The sequence below is a fragment of the Candidozyma duobushaemuli genome (assembly GCF_002926085.2).
Source record: "Candidozyma duobushaemuli strain B09383 chromosome Unknown B_B09383, whole genome shotgun sequence".
Lineage (NCBI taxonomy): Eukaryota > Fungi > Ascomycota > Pichiomycetes > Serinales > Metschnikowiaceae > Candidozyma > Candidozyma duobushaemuli.
Window position 1 is genome coordinate 2,445,730 of NW_020289895.1, and position 13,925 is coordinate 2,459,654.

At 46.4% G+C, this 13,925-nt stretch overlaps 4 protein-coding genes across 4 annotated transcripts; 2 read left to right on the forward strand and 2 right to left on the reverse strand. All coding sequences in view use genetic code 12, as the record gives it.

The window, feature by feature from the left end:
* Nucleotides 1–604: 604 nt before the first annotated feature.
* Nucleotides 605–1,720, reverse strand: CXQ87_002515 (fluoride transporter; the record flags this gene model as incomplete). The annotated part of the gene is made up of 1 exon (XM_025481022.1): nucleotides 605–1,720. The coding sequence occupies one exon, from the start codon at nucleotides 1,718–1,720 to the stop codon at nucleotides 605–607; it is 1,116 nt and encodes a 371-aa protein (XP_025335322.1).
* A 1,958-nt stretch (nucleotides 1,721–3,678) lies between these two features.
* On the forward strand, nucleotides 3,679–8,285 carry CXQ87_002516 (aminophospholipid-translocating P4-type ATPase; the record flags this gene model as incomplete). Its single annotated transcript, XM_025481023.1, has 3 exons — nucleotides 3,679–3,937; nucleotides 3,973–4,058; nucleotides 4,119–8,285. The coding sequence occupies 3 exons, from the start codon at nucleotides 3,679–3,681 to the stop codon at nucleotides 8,283–8,285; spliced, it is 4,512 nt and encodes a 1,503-aa protein (XP_025335323.1).
* Nucleotides 8,286–9,625: 1,340 nt separating this feature from the next.
* On the forward strand, nucleotides 9,626–10,534 carry PET9 (ADP/ATP carrier protein; the record flags this gene model as incomplete). The annotated part of the gene is made up of 1 exon (XM_025481024.1): nucleotides 9,626–10,534. One exon carries the CDS (start codon nucleotides 9,626–9,628, stop codon nucleotides 10,532–10,534), a length of 909 nt encoding a protein of 302 aa, XP_025335324.1.
* A 1,706-nt stretch (nucleotides 10,535–12,240) lies between these two features.
* Nucleotides 12,241–13,515, reverse strand: SPE2 (adenosylmethionine decarboxylase; the record flags this gene model as incomplete). The annotated part of the gene is made up of 1 exon (XM_025481025.1): nucleotides 12,241–13,515. One exon carries the CDS (start codon nucleotides 13,513–13,515, stop codon nucleotides 12,241–12,243), a length of 1,275 nt encoding a protein of 424 aa, XP_025335325.1.
* Between the last annotated feature and the right edge of the window lie 410 nt (nucleotides 13,516–13,925).

Genomic DNA, 13,925 nt, shown 5'->3' on the forward strand with positions numbered 1-13,925 from the left:
AGAATATTGATTTGAATATGGGCCTGAGCTAATCATTGCTTGTGGCTCATAGTGTAGCGATTCACATAAATGAACGTGCTATGGTGCCCAGTATATTGCCAGCTCTTCAAAAGAATTCAAGGGCCATTGATGAAATTTTGAGTCTTGTCAAATTTATAGTCTTGTTAGGTTCAGTTATGTTAATTTGGTCTCGAGACTCCACCGAATTGAGTAAACATAAAGCATTGGGTGCTATCAGGTGGAGGAGATATAGCTAATACTATGCAAAGTGTAAAATTTGGCTCATTCTGTTTTTGTTGAAATATTTATAAAAAACTTATTTTTCCATTGTACTGAATTCTTCGTGATAATGTAAGGTAATGCTAATTTCGCACCTAATCAGCCAGACCCCAAAAACTTGAAAACATGACAGAAAATAAAAATCAGATAATTTTTTAACATAAAAAATTGTTATCTTACAGTAACGCTTCGTGGATCTCATGCACTGTATAAATAATTCTATATGTTTATGTGGCGTTGCTGGCTGCCGTTTGCTGTAACCTCCTACTCGCATCCACCTCTGAATATCAAGGTAAAAAAAAAAAAACCATAAAAATCAATTCCATCAGCATACAGCGGGGAGAAGACCAACAGCCCAATTATACGAGCCAAGCAACAAGACCATTATGCAAAAGCCAACGGCAACAGAAACTGTACCATAGACATAACTGTACAACGTCGAAAGACCGAAAAGCTCCACAACAAATGTCGAAACCGTAGTAAGTGCTCCACAGAAACCGTCATCAAGACCCATGAGCACGTGGCACCCAACGACGTTGGTGACGATTTGAACACTCCGATCACCAAGGCTGCGTCCACGAGCTATTAAAGTAAACACAGCGAGAAGGAGACAGCCAAGTGTATTAGCGGCAAACGTACCCATAGGAAAATTGGGGACTTTGCTGTTGAGGAACTTCAGAAGGTAGTACCGTAGGATAGCACCCCAAGGAGCAAAAAGCACCAGGAAAAGCCACAGGCGCCAGGACCCGTAGTTTTGCGTGCAAATAAGCACGATGATGACGATGTAGGCAGCAATGCCAATGACACAACTCAGCAAATTGAGTGTGTTGAATGCTTTAAGTGAAAGAACAGGAACGCTAGCATCAATGTACTCCATGAGGTGCCTTCCCAAGTGGAAGCCAGATGCAGACACACTAACATGCGCTATTGCGACGGCCAATGCTTCCATGACGCCGTAGCCGGCTGTCGGATAATCATACTGTTTAGGAAGCGTATTAGCAGCTTTGTTGAAGCATTCGAGGATAAACGTGGAAAAGGAGGAACAGGTACCGCAGAATCCGGTAGTAACGCCCACGTAGATGGGAATGACACCCTTATTAGCAAAAGCTTGCTCTGTCAATCTGCTCCAGACTCGGTCCAGAGCGACAAACATACCCATAACAACACAAGCAGCAAAATTGGCCCAAATGACGCCGCCCAAAAACATCCCGTCGTATGTCGTAAGCACCATGAGTCCTTTGCGTGCAAGGACACCCCAAACAGCGCCGTTGACGATGTTCAAAAGCGTAGATACCGCAGGCGGAGGCAGGATGTGTTTTAGAATTGTTTTGATGGTTTCCTGGGAGGCGTTGAAACCCTCGGGTAGGGCTTCGTGAAGGGATTCAGCTTCAAGCTCACGGAGCCTGGTTTCGGTCCGTCGGATCTCGGCAGACCCGGGCATGTTTCATGGAAGATGAGGTAGATAGTAGATAAGTGTTGATACTCAGGCATGTAGTGTTACTTTTGACGTGCGCATGTGCAGGTGCACCTTAAAGCATCGGCACTCAGGGAGCCAGGCTTTGAAGGAATTTGAAGGTTTTCTTTTTGAAATTTTTTTTGAAGTTGTTGTTTTAGTGGAGAAGGCGAAGGAAGGTTGGTTTTCGATGTGTGGAGTTAGTGTGATTATGAGCTTGGGTGGGTCGCTTGTGGCACTAAATGGGGATGAAAAGATAAGACAGCGGAGCCGAAATTATCACAATCAAATGATGACAGATTCACTGGCTTAATTGAAAAATCTTTGGGCTTTTTATCTGTGGCCTTTGAGCATTCAAATCGATTTGTCTAACTATGCTGTCGCTGTCAAATCCCAGATCTGCCCCAAAATGTCAAGAACCCTCTCACCAAGAAGTTAGGTTTATTGTGTGCCAACTGGCCAATCTCCGAGCTTATCTCCTGGTGATCTGCTAACCAGCGGAAGCAAATTGCCACTTGGACCCTGGCTACCGAGGCTGGGCTTCATATGATCAGAAAAGAGAGATTGACGAGGCTATGGGCTTTATGTTGTTTCAACATGAAACGCTGCTCTGGATTTTTTATGTTTCAAAGCTATGTTTCAGATTCGTTTCCTTTAGGCTGCCTTCTCAGAGTGCTGAGACTGCCACTAGCGCCTGGGCATTCTACAACCCCAAACCTCACCAAATAGCACCAAATAGGCTTCAAACCAGAAGAATACTTTATCAGCCTATATCCGATGATATCACCAGCTGCACCCCACACTGTGACCAAACGCCCCAAATGCCATATAGGCATGGGAGCATGCTTCCACCATTGCATCTAAATGTCTTAAACTATGACACATTACATGTCCAGATTAAACACAACAAGTAAATTTTAACAATAAAACAAACTTATTTGCTTATCCGCAAGGCTGAACTGGCATCCCACCGTATACCCAAAACTGGATTCTATTGAACCCCATGGGAAAATTCCCTCGGATTAGCACAGCCCCTTCAATAACGCCAACCGTCTCCGACCTTGCCAAGCTACCAGCCATAAAAAACCCATAATGCAAAAAATCCCTTTGCCATGTCTCAGCGCATGGCGGTTAATCGGGAATAAGCGAGGAGCCTATTTTCCGAGCCGATTACAAATAGAGGAGGTGGAAAAAAAAACAAGGTTTCGGGGAAAAAAGCATAATACTTGAACAATGTCGGGTTTGGACGGGCTAGTCCGGAAACAATGGAGGTCAGTTTTGTTCAATTGCAGAAATGAAGGACGGCTGCAAAACAGACCAATAGAAAACGGGGCCATAAAGCCCTGTATCCTGATCCACCCAATACATTTTGTAGAATCCAGCAAGGCTTTGGACTTGACAAGTACCAGACAATGTCTGTCCCTGCAGCTATCGAGCTCTAGAGGGTGAACTACAGCGGGGCAAATCCCGAGATAATGGAGATTCTTGTTAAAAAGAGGGCTTTTGCGTTTTTGCCAGTACCACAAAAATGGAAAATACTCAAGGATTATGAAGGCTGGGGGTTTCTAGACAGGCCCTTAGTGGTTCTGGCTGCAAGACGCAGTGAGGGTCCATTTTGCACCAGCCCCGCAGTGCCCCACCGAGGTATATAAAAAGGACGTGATTCCCACTTTTTTTTTTTTCTCTTTTTGATTAATCAATTATCAACGGCTTCCCCCAACCATCCTCTTCCTCCCATACCCCAGTGGTGCCAGTGCCTTGACGCGAGATCTCGTAATCCTCTGCAGGCGTAAGGGCGCAAAAAAACGCGGTCCAACTCACTCGGATCCGAAAATAGGTCATCGCCGTTACTACTGTGGTTTTGATCTGTTGTTGGTTTTTTTTGCCTTTTTTCGCCCTTTTCCAGTTGATTACTTCCCCCGGCCTCAAGCTCCTTGCGCCCGTATATGTCATTTCTGAAATCGCCGTTCCAGGACCCAGACTCAGAGGTCTCATACACTTTTTCTGATTCAGAAACGGTCGAGCTGACGGTCCAGCTGCCACAGCTCAACGTCAAGAAGAAACCGTCTTTACGGTTCGCCTTGCCCAGAAACGGATCCCTAAGGTCCCCTTTTGCCGACTCAAACCAGGAATCCTTTCAAGAGCCCTCCCTGCCTATGCTGGCATCATTTGATCCACAAGCTCCTATGAAACGCCTCCGATGGGGTACCACCAGGCACGCCACGGGGCGGCCCAAAAAGGAGTCGCTAGGGAGAGCGAAAACACTCAAGCAGGTGCTCCGTTCGAAATCAAAAAGACTGCCGCTGAAAGCCACAGAAGAAAGCCAGTCTGCTGACTGCGACCTAGACATTATTGACGACTACCAGGACGACAAGCCGCCCCCGAGGCGTCGCCCGACTCCAAAGACAAAAAGCATGAAACAAGAACTGTGTTCTTCAACCGCTCGCTACCGCTGCTGATGATAGATACGAAAACAGGAAAGGCGGCTACTTCTTACCCCAGAAACAAGACCCGTTCGGCAAAATACACCCCACTATCGTTTGCTCCCAAGATGCTCACAAAGAGTTTCACCACAGACTATGCCAACTCGTATTTCTTGTTTATTATCATTTTAGGTGCATTCCCCATTTTCGGTGTTCCCAGTCCCGTTTTGGCCGCCGTGCCCTTGATTGTCATTCTCATCATCACCGCCCTTAAAGAAATGATTGAGGACTCTCGGAGAACTGCCCAGGACATCGAGGTAAACAACCAAATTACGCATATTTTGACCCAGGTCAAGGAACACTCAGAGTACACTTACGAGAATCCCAACGTGAACGATGAGACCGTCTCGCTCTGGCGCCGTTTTAAGAAACTCAACTCCCGCATGCTTTTCAAATTTATCAAGCTGATCCTCCGAAACTGTACGAAAAAGGGCAGAGCCCAGAAGAAACGTGAGGAGGTGCAACCCTCCCCAGAAAACAACAGAAAGAGTTTCGATAGTATGGTCGATCTTGAGCCTGCCATGACGCGTTCGTCGATGGTCGGCAATTCGAACAATTTAAGGTCTATGGCCTCTCGCAAATCCTACTACGGAAAGGACAAAACACTCGCATTTGCAAGAAGAGCATGGAAGGAGGTCAAGGTGGGCGATGTCATTCGTGTTCAGAACAACGAAGAAGTTCCAGCCGACGTGCTCATCTTGTCCTCCAGTGACACCGACAACTGTTGTTACGTGGAAACCAAGAACCTTGATGGTGAAACAAATCTCAAAGTAAAGCAGGCGATGAAGTTCTCCTCTCAGAACTCCGAACTCAAACGTGCTAATGACTTCATGGGTATTGATTTTGAAGTTGAGAGCGAAGGGCCTCACCCAAACCTTTACTCATATCAGGGTTACGTTCTACACAGCATGCAAGGAGAGCCTCTGAAAGAACCCGCAACTGTCAACAACTTGATGCTCCGTGGATGCACATTAAGAAATACGAAGTGGGCTGTTGGTATCGTTCTTTTCACTGGTCCCGACACTAAAATTATTCTCAACACCGGCGTGACTCCATACAAAAAATCCAAGTTATCTCGTGAGCTCAATTACTACGTTTTAGTCAACTTTGCAGTTCTTTTCGGCATTTGTTTCATCACCGGTCTTTTCAACGGTCTATATTATCGGCGAGATGGAACTTCTAGAGACTTCTTTGAATACGGCACTATTGTTCCCACCCCTGCTGCCAATGGTGCGGTGAGCTTCTTTGTTGCTGTCATTTTGTACCAAGCTTTGGTGCCAATTTCATTGTACATCACGATCGAGATTATCAAGTCTTTGCAGGCCTTCTTCATCTACTGTGACATCGGTTTGTACTACCCTAAGCTTGATTTCCCGTGCAATCCTAAGTCGTGGAGTATTTCTGACGATCTTGGGCAAATCGAGTACGTCTTTAGTGACAAGACAGGTACACTTACACAGAACTTGATGGAGTTCAGAAAGTGTACGATCCGAGGTGTCTCATACGGCAATGCATACACCGAAGCATTGGCTGGCTTGAGGAAGCGCCAAGGTATTGATGTTGAAAAGGAGGGTCGAGCCCAGAGAGAGCTTATCGCTCAAGAGAAGGAAGAGATGCTTGCTGATCTTCGTGGAATCAGTGGCAACATCTACGACGATGAGCTCAGCTTAGTTTCCAAGCAATTTGTGTCTGATCTCAAGGGCCTTTCTGGCGTCGAACAGCAAAAAGCCAACGCCGAATTTATGCTCACCCTAGGTTTGTGCCACTCTGTTGTCGTTGAGGAAGACCCCAAGAACCCACTCAAGAAGTTGCTCAAAGCCCAGTCTCCTGACGAGGCTGCTTTGGTGGGCACAGCTCGTGCACTCGGGTTCTGTTTCCAAAATAAGAACAAGAATGGATACACCTTGCTGATCCAGGGTAAGGAGAAGGAGTATCAAGTTTTGAACACACTTGAGTTCAATTCGACCAGAAAGAGAATGAGTGCCATCATCAAAATGCCTCCTGAAGATGGTGAGAAGGAATCGAAGATTGTTCTTCTCTGTAAAGGTGCCGACTCCATCATTTATTCCCGTTTATCAGACACCAAGAACCCACAAGAAATGCTCGACAAGACTTCTGCACACTTGCAAGACTATGCAACTGAGGGTTTGAGAACATTGTGTATCGCAAAGAGAGAGTTGACTCTTGAGCAGTACAAGGAATGGAACAAGAGACACTTGGAAGCCTCTGCTTCTTTGGAAGGAAGAGAAGAAAAGATGGAGGCTGTTGCTGACTCCATTGAGCGTGAGTTAGTACTTCTTGGTGGCACTGCTATCGAGGACAGACTCCAGGACGGTGTACCAGACTCCATCTCTATGTTATCGGAGGCTGGTATCAAGTTGTGGGTTTTGACTGGTGACAAAGTTGAGACCGCGATCAACATTGGATTTTCGTGTAACTTGCTTGGAAACGATATGGAGTTGCTTGTGTTGAAGACCGATTTGTCTGACGCAGAAAAGAAGGAACATGGCGTTATTCCTGGTGATGACAACGATAATATCATGAATCGTTTGGTCACAAATTACCTTGGAAAGTTTGACATGGCAGGCTCAATTGACGAACTTGAAGAGGCGAAGAAAGACCATTCTACGCCTGATGGAAGATATGGTGTTGTCATTGACGGTGACGCTCTCAAGATTGCACTCGCAGATGAAGACATCAAGAGGAAGTTTCTTCTCTTATGTAAGCAGTGCAAGGCTGTTCTTTGTTGCAGAGTCTCGCCTGCTCAGAAGGCTGCTGTGGTGCTCATGGTCAAGGGCACTCTTGAGGTTATGACTTTGGCCATTGGAGATGGTTCCAACGATGTTTCGATGATTCAAGCTGCTGACGTTGGTATTGGTATCGCCGGTGAGGAAGGACGTCAAGCTGCCATGTGTTCTGACTATGCACTTGGTCAATTCAGATTTTTGACTCGTCTTCTTCTTACTCACGGAAGATGGGCTTATAGAAGAATGGGTGAAATGATCCCATGTTTCTTCTACAAGAACATCAACTATACCTTTGCCTTGTTCTGGTACAGTCTTTTCAATGACTTCGACGGTTCGTACTTGTTTGACTTTACATTCTTGGTGTTCTGCAACTTGGCATTCACGTCGTTGCCAGTCATTGTGTTGGCTGTTTTTGACCAGGACGTCAGTCCAACTGTGTCCATGCTTGTTCCTCAATTATACAGGGTTGGTGTTGTTCAGTCAGAATTCAGTCAGTGGAAGGTGTGGGCATACATGATCGATGGATTGTATCAATCTGTCATTGCCTTCTTCTTTTCATGGCTCATCTTTTTCAACAACTTCCCAACCATGAATGGTTTGCCCTCTGACCACAGATTTTACGTTGGTGTCTATGTGACATGTATCTCATGTATCGCTGCCAATACGTATGTGTGGTTGCAACAATACAGGTGGGACTGGGTGTCTTTCCTTTGCAACATCTTTGGTGGACTTATTATCTTCGCCTTGACAGGCATTTACACATCGATTCCTTTCTCACAAGAATTTTATAAAGCTGGAGCAGTTGTCTTCGGCACCGGGGCATTTTGGGCATGTCTCTTTATTGGGCTTGTACTCAGTCTTCTTCCTCGTTTCTGCTACGATTCTATACGAAGATTGTACTACCCACGGGATGCAGATATCGTCAGAGAATGTGTGAAACGGGGCGATTACCTGAAGTATCCAAGAGACTATGATCCCACCGACCCCAACCGTGTTCAAGTGGACTCACCAAAGATAGAGCTGGACTCGACCTTCGTGGAGGAGAAATTAGACTTTGAACCACAGAAGAGACCGCTGGTGGTGGACTTGGTGAGAAGACTGATGGTCGGAAAGTCGTCTTTCTACAAAGACAGCACGGACATTATCGAGACCTACAAGCTTGAGAACGTCAGCACCGCAGCACTTAACAACATCGAAGAGGTGGCCTCCCACACGATACTGCGTCAGCCCACGAACGTGAGGGCGTCGCTTGAATTACCTGAACTCACGACCATGGCGTCGCTTAGAGATGTTGCATCCAGAAAATCCGGACAATGGAACTAGATAATGAATTACGACATGAGGCAAGGCCTCGCCATTACGATATGGGGTGATGTAGGCAAGAATTGGGTCAGTAGAAATAGGGGCACATCCTCCCAAGGTGGATCTACCGATCTCGCTTTGAGTAGTAACGGCTTTCTATGCCATCTCCGTGTAGTATGCATCGAGGCTCGGCCAATCAGGAAATGATCCGAGAAGGTGCAGAGGATCAGTCTACAGTTACATTTGGGTAGTTTCTAAGGTCAATTGGATATTGACTAATGGAGCAACCAGTCAACAGAGTCAGTGGTAACATTGGAGGTCAATCAGACGAGGAACAAAGTAAAAGATGAATTTCAAAAGTCATTTTAAAGTAAGAGATTTTCAAATATCGTTTTTCAAAAATTCAAATGCCCCAGAATGCCCACGAAAATGCCGCTTTGACGTTCAGTGGACTTCCAAGGTTGGGTGCAAAAACGCCAATAAAGGAGCCACATATCAGCCATTCGCGAAAGGCCGGCGCCGAGCGACATTTACTAAGAAATACAGCAACCCTCGGAACCGAGGGAGAAAGACGAGGAGGATTTTTGAAGTTTTTGGAGAATTTTGAAATTTTCCTCCTTTATGCTTCGAAAAGAAGAAGAAAATCTACTTCTATCGCCAAAAAACGCCTGGTCTCTGTGGCTTCGAACGCGGTTGCAGGTGCGTTTGCACCCAGTTTTAGCATGCTTAAGCCGAGACGTCCCGGATCGACGAAAAGGCCAAAAACAGAACTCCCCTCAAAAGAGTGCCTATATTGTACTGGTTCAAAATGTCATTTTTCAAAAATTTCACCACCTCATCGCCTAAACTGGTCCTGCAATGGCATCGGGGCTTTCCTTGGATCAAGAAATGTCGCGCTGGTTTTCTTTCCTGGCGTTTCTTTTGGCGATCCCGGGCGGGCCTTTGTACTTGGTGCACGGGTGTTTTGGTTTCTGACTCTGGTAGCACAAAACTGTTTGTCTTGGTCCGTAGAACACTTTGATCCAAGGCTGAAAACAGTCTTGGTTAGTCGAATTTAGCGTGTTTGGGAGCCGTGGTGCTCGGAATTAGTCTCCAACCACCTGCATACAGTATGCTAGGTGTTTTTCCCAACCAATGAGGTGCGCGCGTTCACGCTGGAGGAGCCCGAAAACAGCCGGTTCTATCACGTGCACAGGTGCGACATTATGCTATTTCTACTATCAACGTTGCAAAAAAAAAAAAATTTTGGCGGTGGTCGCGAATTGTTATATAAACGACGTCCACCCCCCTTGAAAATTTTCCCTTTTTTTTCTCTTTTCTCTAGATTTGTTTCTCGGCAATAATCTATTCATTAGTTCAAAATGGCCATTCAAGACAACGCATTTTTAGTCGACTTTTTGATGGGTGGTGTTTCCGCCGCCATCTCTAAGACCGCTGCTGCTCCAATCGAGAGAGTCAAGTTGTTGATTCAGAACCAGGAGGAGATGCTTAAGCAGGGCCGTTTGTCCCACAAGTACACCGGTATCATCGACTGTTTCAGAAGAACCGCCGCTGATGAGGGTATCATTTCCTTGTGGAGAGGTAACACTGCTAACGTTATCAGATACTTCCCAACTCAGGCCTTGAACTTTGCTTTCAAGGACAAGTTCAAGAAGATGTTCGGTTACAAGAAGGAGGAGGGCTACGCTAAGTGGATGGCCGGTAACTTGGCTTCCGGTGGTCTTGCTGGTGCTACCTCTTTGGCTTTCGTCTACTCTTTGGACTACGCCAGAACCAGATTGGCTAACGACGCCAAGTCCACCAAGGGTGGTGGAGAGAGACAGTTCAACGGTTTGTTGGACGTTTACAAGAAGACCTTGGCCAGTGACGGTATTGCCGGTTTGTACAGAGGTTTCGGTCCATCCGTTGTTGGTATCATTGTCTACAGAGGTCTTTACTTCGGTATGTACGACTCCTTGAAGCCAGTTGTCCTTGTTGGTCCATTGGAGGGTTCTTTCCTTGCTTCTTTCTTGTTGGGTTGGGGTGTTACCACCGGTGCCGGTGCTGCTTCTTACCCATTGGACACCATCAGAAGAAGAATGATGATGACCTCTGGTGCTGCCGTTAAGTACAACGGTGCTTTCGACTGTTTGAAGAAGGTTATTGCCCAGGAGGGTGTCTACTCCTTGTTCAAGGGTTGCGGTGCCAACATCTTGAGAGGTGTTGCCGGTGCTGGTGTTATCTCCTTGTACGACCAGTTGCAGGTTATCTTGTTCGGTAAGAAGTTCTAAGCCCACTAGAAGGTGTATTTAGAATAACTTATTGAGAACATTACATTTGACTCTTATGTATATAAATTTTAGTTTAATGTGATGTGTTGTACCAAATTTTCCACCGCGTAGAGGTTATCTGACACGCTCTGATTGGCCGGCGACATTCTGGGCACGTGATTTTTTCACTTTCCACAAACCCACAACTTCGCGACCCCTGATCGTCAAAGTTAATCCCCGGATTTTTGCAGCCGATCTGGAGCTTCTGCACTTCTTATCGGGGTCGTCTGGGGATGTCCTACGTGGTGCAAAGTTGGCTAGTCACGTGATCATAATCACGTGCAGCGTCAGCCACCAATATACGGACAAATTCATAGATTATACAGAGAGATGATTACTGGAGATTGCAAACATATCAGAATTCGTATGGCATATGCTCGTGAGGGAGTGGATCAACATGATTTTGTTGTGCGGTATACAAAGTCTGAAGAAAATGTTTGCATACATCTTTACGAAAAGCAGTGCACAAATGTCCACTTAGTTAAGAAGCTACAAGCTCCAACGACCAAGAGGTGTTGAACGTATATGTACGACGTTGTGCCATGATATGTCCGTGTGGGTCAAGAAAGTTAGCTAACGAAAGATGTATGACCTACATGTAACCTTTATCCGATGTCTCCTGTTCTTGTTGCAGATCATTGCTCCCATCTGCAATATATAAGGCGGTGGTTTCCACCATACTAAAAATGTTTGACGAACGAGGCAGATGCAGGATCATAGGTAAAATAGTTCATTGGTTATTCGATTTGTATGAGGTTCATTACGTTTTAACCTACGGTCCTTGCAAGATGTCTCTTCTTATGGCATTTAGAGCATTTCTTGAAGGCTTTACCAATCACTAGGGTTGGTGCTGTGCTTGCAGTTGATGGTGCTGTCTGTACAGGACTAACCCTGGTTGATGGTAAGTTCTTTGGATAAATTACTATCGCTGAAGAGTTGTCAAAGTAGAGAGATTCATATGTTCAATGCCTCTTTGGAACTCAGAAGCAACGCACTTCTCAAAGTCACCCGTCAAGTAGGGTCTCATCTTTAAAAGAACTTGGATCAATAATATGGGTATGACAGATTCCAGCACCCGTTTTGGGTTAAGAGGGTCACTGGGTTGCCTTGTTCTTCCCAGTGAAGCATTAAGTGTACTCCATGAGGTCTGCCTTGTCATGCATTCTCTTAAAGGACGACAACGACCCATCCAGGCCCTCAGGTAAGAAGATTTGATCTACTCCATATTCAATAGAACAGCACAAACCTTATTTGTCGAGGAATCCTTAATCACCTCGTCAATGTTTCAAAGTAAGCTTGACCTTCGTTCTCATACGTATTTGCTGATGTAGTCGCAGCACTCATTACCTAAATCATTTGCAATGTTCTGGAAAGTCAAAATAGACCACCAAATGAGATCTTGAGCAAACTGAGAACAGAGGGGCAGATTATAGAAAGATGAATTTTTTTCATAGTGTAACTACAATTCCAACACGCCTACAAACGGTGTCTCCAAAATCATATACTAAGTGTCAGCCAGGCGAATAATGTACCGGCAGCTACACACAAGGACATGGGCAGAAGACGCTAGAAACCACCAAAGCGCCAGCGTAGCCCCCCTTCTCATGTGTTTCACACCGATATCCCCCAAGATTCACCGGCAGGGCACATATAAACTTTTCTGTGGATCAAGAAATGGACTTCTCGAAGTTCAAGTACAACAAATCGTAGGCGCCTTTCAAGTCGTAGGTCACCTTTTCCTGTTTGGCGTAGCCTAGTTTGGCCACAGCATCGGCACACGAAGCCAATTGAGTGAAACAAGCAGCTTCCTCGGGAGCTTTTTCGTTCACCAAGGTCATGGAAAACTTGCCAGGATGGAAAATACGCAACACCCGGATCAACACATCCACAATGCCCACGGGCGAGGTGGCCAGAAAGGGATAGTTTGTTTCAAACGAGGCGTAAGACCATCCCAGCTCAGGAGTGATGTGCAAGGTGTAATAGTAGCCATGGCCGTTTTTCGAGCACACCGAGTTGGACGAATAACCACAGGGCAGAAACGCAAAAGCGTCATGGGCAAATTCCCACTTGTCGTCCTCCTCGTCGGAAAGCTCCATATTTTCACTCATCTGAGGCAGCGGTATATGAAAGGGCGAGGTGGTTGAAGGAGCAAAGTTGCCCTGAGCATAGGCAGTGCTAGCAGGCAAAAACACATTTTCAAGCCCCGTGTCTCTCATGGTTTCCAAGCCCTGGTCGTGGCCCAAATCGTGTTCTTCTTCGTCGCTGGAATGGGTCACCACGGAATCGGGACCGGGTTCTCTGGAAGTGACGAAAGCACGGGCTCTTTGTGGATCCAACTGGGTCATCAAAATCTCAAATGTTTGATCCTGGCCACCCACAGGCAGGCCTTCCTGGCGTCCGCCCATGTACAAGTACCAGTGGTCGTCGGAGGTGAAGTCTCCCACTACATAGGACTTGCCCTGGACAAAGTAGCCGTTGAGCAATTGCACCTCCTTTTTCCAGTCGGTGTGGACGTGTTTTTGTTTTTCAGGAAACATAAACAGGCGGCGGGAGTAGAAGACCTGGTGGACGTCTTTGGAGTTGATCTCACACAACAACTCGGCTTGAGCAACCTTAAACAAAAGATCAAGGCAGGCCAACGTGGTGGTGGTTCCGCACGTCTTGAGCACGAGTTTATGTGGAAACACGAAAAGCGACAGCTCCAGCAAAAGGTAGGCGTCGACGTCTCGAGACAGTTTGACAGAAAGCACTTTGCAACTGACCAAGTCCAAAACGCTGACCCATTTGGCCAAAGGCACCTTGCGGAGGCCGTTTTCGCCAGGAGCGTCTTTGGGCAGCGGCCAGAACCACACCTCAAGAAGCTTTTCGGGGCCTTCAAAGGCAAAGGTTGAATCTAAGTTCGCAGAAAGTACATGGTCAACGTAGTCCTCGGAGGCGACCATAACAAAGGCCGGGTGGATGCAAAAAGCTTAGCGAGGCAGAAAGGACAACTAAGCTTGCTAGTGTGGAACTAGACTGGGGCACTAGACGGTGGTTGGATGTCTAGAATGGGCTAGTGACGGCGATCACTAGAAGAAACGGAACAAACGTATAAAAAAGCGGATTGCAAAGACGGATTTTGATGGGGTCTTTCACTAGCGGCGGAAGGGGGAGGGTCGACAACCGATAGTGAAGAGAGTTGGCGTTGTTTGCTTGGGAATGGAACTCGGGGTGTTATCCGGGCTCGACGGTCTGGTTATACAAGTAAGTTAGGCTCGATCGTGAGGGTTTCTTGGGCATAAACCGGCGGGGGCGAAGTGGGGGATCAAAAGACGCTGTCGACTTGCAGAGACAGCGGAATTCTCAAAAAAAC